The 8,325-nt window shown below is 37.8% G+C and overlaps 1 protein-coding gene and 1 pseudogene across 2 annotated transcripts; one reads left to right on the top strand and one right to left on the bottom strand.

The window, feature by feature from the left end:
* Positions 1 to 374: 374 nt before the first annotated feature.
* On the bottom strand, positions 375 to 1,353 carry LOC110752723 (THO complex subunit 7A-like; annotated as a pseudogene). Its single transcript, XR_015826505.1, has 2 exons — positions 765 to 1,353; positions 375 to 656 (listed from the first exon to the last, which is right to left on the bottom strand). The product of XR_015826505.1 is annotated as a THO complex subunit 7A-like (transcript).
* Positions 1,354 to 5,162: 3,809 nt separating this feature from the next.
* LOC148291136 (uncharacterized) lies at positions 5,163 to 6,208 on the top strand. Its single transcript, XM_088245374.1, has 3 exons — positions 5,163 to 5,514; positions 5,629 to 5,759; positions 5,888 to 6,208. The coding sequence occupies exons 1-3, from the start codon at positions 5,163 to 5,165 to the stop codon at positions 6,206 to 6,208; spliced, it is 804 nt and encodes a 267-aa protein (XP_088101500.1).
* The last annotated feature ends 2,117 nt before the right edge of the window (positions 6,209 to 8,325 follow it).

The following is an 8,325-nucleotide window of genomic DNA, read 5'->3' as shown; positions in this document are numbered from 1 at the left end:
CAAAAACAAAAACAAAAAACCCTTAGCATTTTGATACCATATGCGACAACAAATATATATTTGTTTTACGTTCAAAAACTAGCATCAAATATTCAAAACACTATGATGCATCAATGTTGCATCCTAAGGTACTTTCGAAAGCATTTTCTCCACTTGAGTTAAGCCACAGTGGCCATTGTACATGGAAAATGAAAAGCATTTCCGACTTCTCAATATTTATCTGGATGCAAACTGTAATATTACACTCAAATGCAATGTACACAGACATTAGGTTTATACAATTAGCTACATTGAAATTGATGAAGAAAGAAGTTCTGGCAAAGTTCTTCCCATCATGTGAACTTGGTGAAGCAGAATGCAAGAAAATCTACAAGTTGATCAAAATTAAGAAATTCAAAATATCGCTGACATATTGCATCTGTAAAGCACCACTCTTACATTCCTGTTTCTGTAAATCAAGAGAGATCATGCATAGATAGAAACCCATTCATGAAAAACACAATCTTACAACTGCAAAACCAAGAGATGCATTGTATACTCTAATCAACATGCATGGGTTCCGGGCCCCCACTTGCATCCTCCATTCCGTGTTTGTGCTCTTTCTCCTCAATCAAACTCTTCTGCTCTTCCTCTATGGTGTTCTGCAACTCATCCACCTGCAAAAACATCAAATACAACCAAAATTAATTCTAATTTCAAAAGGGTTCTACATATTAACGCAGGCAACATAATCGAAAATTGGGGAATTTAACAGAGCTGCATACCACATGCAACAACAGAGCAAACTGCTTCTTTCGGAGCTCCAGCATCCTTGAACTTGCCGTATTCTCGGCGTCCAAAGCGGCAATCTCTTTCTCCAAATCGGATATGATTTTGAGCGTTTCGGACCGAGGCGGTTGCGTCGCTATCATTTTCCTGATCGCCTCACACTCCTCCTTATGCCTTCTTTCGATTTTACTCTCCTCAAGCTGCTTCTTCACCAATTCAATGTCGGTCTGCGCTTGCACTATCTGCCGATTTATCTCCTCCCTCAACTCGTCGAAATTGTGCTTCTCTCTGAGATTCGCATCCACAACTGCTTTGCTCTTGAGGAGCGGAATCTCGAAGGTGCTGAGCTCTTGGAGGAAAGCTTTGGCCAGCTTGTCGCAATCGCGATAGTTGTCCTCGTTCTTGTCGAGCTCAACGAACAGGGATGTGAACTTCTTCTGGAGCTTCTTCAATGGCGGTTCGCCTCTTGTGGTTGTGGTTCGAGTGACTCTGCTTGATGATTACTTCATCTTCGAGCGGCCCGAACGCGTAGTTCGCCGCCATGGCCTCTCCCCGTCCAGAAACCTTTCTTCCTTTTACCAGCATTGAAACAAGGATATATTCGATTTGCAATTGGCCGTCAAACCCTAATTCGAATCCTCAGAAATACAAATCCTAATCTATTTCCAAGTTCACAGTGGAGAATTCAGCTTCTGTTTGTGGGATCCAACGGTGAAGGATGTTTGTTGTGTTTGCCCAAGGTTTATCGAACGGTAGTGTGTTAGTGTGTTTCAAAGGAGAACACCTACACCGGCTCCAGAATTTTAAGACTTATGAAAATAAAATAAAATAAAATAAATAACTCAAACAAATAAGGCAAAACGACACCTGTGGTCCCTGTGGTTTCCAACTTTTACCACTAAGGTCCCGGTGGTTTCGATTTTGTCACTTTTGCCACTGTGGTTTAAGATTCCAAGCAATTCGAGGACACTTCTCAATTTCCGTCAAATCTCTTTTAGTTCTGTTAGGGCATCAGCTGTTGCCGTTAGTTATTGAAACAGTGAAGGGGCATTAAGGTAAAATCCCCTGTAATTCACAGCTTTTGTTCGACAGTGGAATAACCCGTTCTCATTCTTCGTACTTCAGAGAAAGAGAACACGAAGGCTTGAATCCTCAAATAGAAATTAGGGATTTCTTTTTGGGCTGTTTAAGGTTTAATTGAAAATTTCTCATATGTGCATAAAAGTTAATCGATTGAAGGAGCTGGTTACACAACCCAAATGACGAAGAGCATAGGAGAACGCAATGGAAGCTTGAACAAACCAGGTTAGAAAGAGCTTGATTATTTATCTTAGTTTCAATTTAATATAGGGGCTTTCAATGGTTAAAGTGTTTGTTACTTTCAATGCTTTGTTTTTTCGATTGTCAGTATGTGTTTTTTCTTATCCCCGATTTGTAGCCTTAGCTTAGTTTCAATTTGATATAGGGGCTTTCAATGGTTAAAGTGTTTGTTGCTTTCAATGCTTTGTTTTTTCAATTGTCTGCATGTGTTATTTTTTATTCCTGATTTGTAGTCTTTTGTACTGGGTTGAGTTTGTCTGTTAGTGGTGGAAAAGTAAAGACTTTAGGAAGTAAAGGTTTTTTTGGTTGGAATAGGAAGTAAAGGCAGTGGTCCCGTGCATGTTTTCACCACCAAAGGCTTTAGGAAGAATAGTGTACCTGTTTATTTGCATAAGAAAATGATGACAATTGATAACTTTCGGCAAGCAAATGCCAACACAAGTGTCTCTGTCAAAAACCAAACAGATTTATATGTGGGATTCATCACATAGCCATTTTCTCCAAAACCCCTTTTGATCACTGTCACTGTATTTGGTGGTAGAAGGAAAAAAAAATACCCCCAAATTTTCTTCTTGGTTCAGCCTTGACTCAGATGTTAATTTCTTTTCCAAACAAATCAGTATAAATTTTTTACATTTTGAGAAGATGTGATTTTATCTAATATAAATCGTTGGTTTTGTTAGAAAATAAAGCTTGTCATCTGATCCAATGATGAATAATATGAACCATGATATTTATTCTTGTCATCTGATCCCATGATGAATAATATGAACCATGATATTTATTCTTATTTGGTTATGTTAAAATTTTCCACATGTTGGGCCACCCCAATTGCTTTATAATGCAGAATTTGATGATGTTCCAGATGCATTTTTTTGATGAGGTTTTTAATTATGAGTCACAGTTGACCCAAGGATATGTAGAACAAGTGCCTAATATAGGAACTATAGGAACTGTAGAGGTTCCTGTAGAGCTGGCTGGGAATGTCATTAATGAGGAGGGCAATGAAGAAGAAAATGGTGAAGAAGAGAGTACTGAATCAGACACTGATATTGATGGAAGAAGAACAAGAAGATTACAATTTGAAGATAGTGCTGATGAATCAGATAAGGAGATTTATGAGACTGACAATGATGTTGCTCTAGATGACAACAACGAATTTGATGTAAATCTTCAGTCCAACTTTGGGAGAGTAGGAAATACTTATCTTGCTAAAGATTTTGTGGCTGCTGCTTTTGAAGAAGACAGTGATACAAACTCGGAGAAAGGACTTGACTCTCCTTATTACTCTTCAGATGAGGAAGGTGAAAGAAGGAGAAAATTTCCAGAGTTTTGTATGTTTGATTTGGATAATCCTAAATTTGAGAAGGGAATGTTATTTGGAAGCAAGGAAGTCTTGAAAAAAGCTGTGAAAAATTATGCAGTGCAAGGCAATTATCATATTAAATTTGTGAAAAATGATAAGAGGAGGATAACTGCACAATGTAAAAATTGCACATGGAAATTTCATGCTTCTTTTATGCAGCTTGAGCAAACCCTGCAAATCAAGACGTTTATTGATAAGCACATTTGTCATCGAAACCCTACTAACCCATATGTGAACTGTGTGTTCATTGCTCATAAGTACTTAGATCGTATCATGGATGAGCCTGATATAAAGTGTAAGCATTTGAGGAAGGCAGTGAAGAGGGACTTAGGGTATAATGTGTCCGATAGTCAATGTGCAAGAGCTAAGAACAAGGCCAAGGAGATAATACACTACTACAAAATCTAGTTATGGGCACTAATATTATTTGTGCTCTTTAGTATAAAACGACACAATTATTCGTGCTCTATATTAAAAGCCACACTGCAGCTACAATAAATTGGTCAGTGTCCTCTATAGGAGTTTCTATTGCTCATGAAGCACAATTTTACCATTTGCGTGTCCTTTGCTCAATACTTTTGAGCACGAAAGTGTCAGATCTGATTTGACTTTTATATATGCACACCAATTATTCATTCGTGTCCAAAGTATTTTTTAATGAAAAAAAAATTTGATTGCAAAAAATACCTAAACAACCTCCTCCTTTTTTTTTCTCTCTCTCTCTCTCACCACCACCACCATCGATTTTCTCCCTCACTGTTTCTCAACCATCACCACCTCCTATGCCTCTCCACCATCTAAATCAGCCCAGTTCCTCTTTCTCTCTCTTTCCCCACCTCATATCCCTCCACCATCCACTTCCTCTCTCTCTCTCTCTCCATCTCCACCTCCTCTCTCTCTTTCTCCTCCCGATCTGGGTTTTCAGATTGCAGCCGCAAAACCTGCCCAGATTCGTGCCCTACCACCAACAATTTCCGCCCAGTGCCTTCTATCCCTGTCTCCCTCCAAATCTTCTCTAGACACCCATCACCAATCTTCATATTATAATCTCTAAACCCAGCCAAAATCGAGCCCTGCACTCACGATCTCTCGCAGTTGTCAATCTGAAATGTGGGTTGGGTGTGGTTGCAGATGGCAGTCGCTGTAATCTGTGTTAAGGGAGGCGACTTTGGAGGGTGGCGGCAACATGGAGACAGAGAGAAGGAGAACGGCTGAGAAGCTTTCCGAGGGAGAGAGAGAGAGAGAGGAAGTTTTGAGATATTTTCTAGGGTTTAAAACTTTTGGGGGAGGCGTACCCAATAAAACACCAAAAATTAATTAATGATAACTTTAGGGGAAGGCCGGTTTTACACTTTACGTTTTCGGGGGTCAAAGTTTTGAACTTTCCTATTAAAATAAAACCCTTAAACAAAGTTAGAAAAATAAAAAGTCACATCACATGTAAATTATTGTAAATTATTAGGCACAAAATGGTTTTTGTGTCTAGTATGTGAGATAAAGACACATATTATTTGTCTTTCCAAATAATATCACCTTTTTTTTTTTTTTTCTAAAGAATGTCTTAGATAATACATATATAATTAGTTTTGCCACGATTTTTTATGCCTAATGTAAAATTGTGCCCTATGTGCATGAATTTAACACAATTATTTGTGTTTTATAAGAAAAAGCCACAAATGTGATTTATTTGTGCCTAATGTTAAAAAGAATGCACAATATTGTATTTGTGCCTTTATGCTCGTGGTCTTTGCCCAATTTTTTAGTAGTGATAGAAGGGACTTATAAGGAGCAATATTCAAGGTTACGAGAGTATTGTGATGAGGTTAGAGCAACTAATGTTGGAAGCACAATGAAGATAAGGGTGGAGCCTCCTCCCCATTTTCAGAGGCTTTATGCATGCCTTGATGCATGCAAAAAGGGCTTTCTTGCTGGTTGTAGACCCATCATTGGAGTAGATGGGTGGCTTTATGCATGCCTTGATGCATGCAAAAAGGGCTTTCTTGCTGGTTGTAGACCCATCATTGGAGTAGATGGGTGCCACTTGAAGGGTCCTTTCTTAGGTAAAGCCTAGTTGTTTCAATTTTTTTTTTTTGTTAGTAAAAAAAAAAAATTAGTTGTTTCAGTTTCTTTTCCTTCACTTTGTTAGTTGTTAACTTCAATTTTTTTTTTTTCAGGTCAATTATTAGCTGCAGTGGGGGTTGATGCTAATGATAACACATATCCCATTGCATATGCTGCAGTGGAGTTGGAAACAAAAGAGACTTGGAGCTGGTTTTTGGAGTTGTTGATTGATGATCTTGGTCCTGTAAGTGACCATGGTTGGATATTTATATCTGATCAACAAAAGGTGACTTCATTGTTTGTTACTTTTTATTTTGCTTCATTTTGTTTCAGTTTCTTTACAGCTTAATAACTCATTGTTTGTGATTATAGGAATTGGATAGAGAATTTGATATTGTGGTGCCTCAAGCCCAGCATAGATGGTGTGTTAGGCAGATGTATGGGAACTTCAAGGACAAGTTCAAGGGCAAGGGCCTAAAGGATCTGTTATGGAGTGCAGCTAGGGCATCAAATAGGTATGAATTTGAGATTGAAATGAATAAGCTGAAAGATATGAATGGAGCTGCATATGATTGGTTGATGTCAAAAGATCTAGATAAGTGGGCTAGACATAGATTTAGTACTGCCCCTAAATGTGACATGTTGTTAAATAACTTGTGTGAAATCTTTAATAGCTATATTTTGACGGCCTGAGATAAACCCATATTAACCATGCTAGAAATGATAAGGTGTAACATTATGAAAAGGTTTCAAATGAAGAGGGAAACAATGTCAAAACATGAGGGGGGTCATTTGCCCATAGATTCAAAAGAAGTTGGAGAAGATTAAATATATCTCAAGTAGGACTTGTATGCTAACTCAAGCTGGACCTTATGAATTTCAAGTAGGAGAGTATTTACATGATCAACATGTGGTAAATATAGCTGAGAAGACATGTAGTTGTAGGAGATGGGATCTTAATGGTATCCCTTGCATTCATGCTGTTTCTGCTATATATCTGTATAGAAGACATCCAGAAGATTTTTTCGCCACATGTTATCACAAAGACACATATTTAAAGGCTTATGAGCCAATAATTCATCCTGTCAAAGGCTTTCACATGTGGCCAAGGTCAAACCAAACACCATTGTCACCTCCACTTGTTAGATCCAGAAAAGCTCATCACATGCATCTGCCTCTGCCTCTGTGAATCCATCTACTTTTACCTCTGCGAATCTATCTGCATCTGCCTCTGTAAATCCATCTGCTTTTGTGCATCCAACTCCAAGGCAAGGTCCAAGACTGTTGGGGAGTTAGCAGTTGTGCTCCATGGAAACCACCTGGGAAAGCACCAAGGAAGTGAATGAAGTAGAAATTTGACTATTTTGTGAAGTTGTTTTGGAATGTAATAGCATTTTGAATAGCATTTGCTGGGAGCAGTTCTGACATTTTTAGTTGCTGGAACATTTGTTATGTAATAGCCTTTTAAAGTTGTTTTGGAATTGAAAGTGACTTGTTTTGGAATTGAATGGGAGCAGCAACTTGTTAACATTCTGAAGTTTTTTAGCTGCTGTACTTCCATCACTACTTCTGATGCTTCATGTTTGACATAGTTGCTGGAACATTTGAAGTTGTTTTATTGTTTGCGGGGAAGTGGTTCACCTTTCCCTGGTATGTGTTTTATAATTTACTTTACTCTACTTATCAACCTTTTTTCTTAGATAGGTAAAAGTCTTGTATTGTGTATTATCCTAATGCTGCTTAGCTTTTGGAAATGGTTGTGCCTCAGATAGTTCTGTTTGTGGCAAGATGTGGTTTCTCAGAGGAAACACACAGGTCAGGTTCGGGTTCATGTTGCTAGATTTTGTGGGTTACAAGGTTCAGTGAGTGCCCAGAGGATAGGAGAAGTACCTGAGGACTGCTGTCCTTTATTATATCTTTGGTCATCCCATGATATTTGAATTGCTTCATGTTCATTTATGTGGAATATCTTGAGGCAATTTATCAAATATGTTTTCATTGGCTCCGTTAAAGGGAGTTCATAAAAATCCTATTTAAATGAAAGCTATTCATTCAATTTTCATGTGACAGTCAAAAAGTCTTTGAGTTGTCCATCTTTCAGATACATGATGCTGTGTATGTTTGAATTATAGTCACCAATGGTGGAGGGATTCTCTTGCAAGTGCTCTTTAACTGGCCAATGCTCCAATACGATTATTTGGGTTGCATTTTATACAAGTATGCATCTTTCTAGATAGTGGATTCAGATACCAAATTTGTTAGCTAATGCATTTCAATCTTGTATTATAGCTGTTATAGCTGTTACAGAGATTGAAATCTCTGTAACAAAATTTGTGTTGTTGCTGCAGAATTTCCTTTATTTCTATCATTAGAAGAATTAAAGTTTAGAATGAGATGCTTTTCATTAAGTTTTGCTGTTGAAACAAAGGTCAATTGAATAAGGCAATTTGAATCAAAATAAAGCTTCCATTCCACATTCCTTCAAAACCAAAAGAACTACAAGCTTCAATTTACACACTACAACATTCAATTTACATAACAGATGGGAATGGTGCCAAAGTTCAATTTTTTACCAACTTCATAGCCACAATCACAATCAACAACACAGAAATTAATACTAGAAATCCACAAATCAACAACAACAAATCCCTAATTCCATTTAATGAATTTACGGTAGAATCTCGCAACTTTTTGGGCTTCTGCAATTCATCTTCCAAGCAGCCATTAATGCCTTCGCCTCTTCTCACTGCTTCATTCTCTCTGCTTGCTTGATTGAATGTAATTGGTTCATCATCCCATATAAATCCAGC

This window comes from Prunus avium, chromosome 8 (assembly GCF_965620075.1).
Source record: "Prunus avium chromosome 8, drPruAviu1.hap1.1, whole genome shotgun sequence".
NCBI classification, from domain to species: Eukaryota; Viridiplantae; Streptophyta; class Magnoliopsida; order Rosales; family Rosaceae; genus Prunus; species Prunus avium.
Note: the sequence above shows the minus strand (reverse complement) of the source record. Positions and strands in the feature narration are given on the sequence as shown.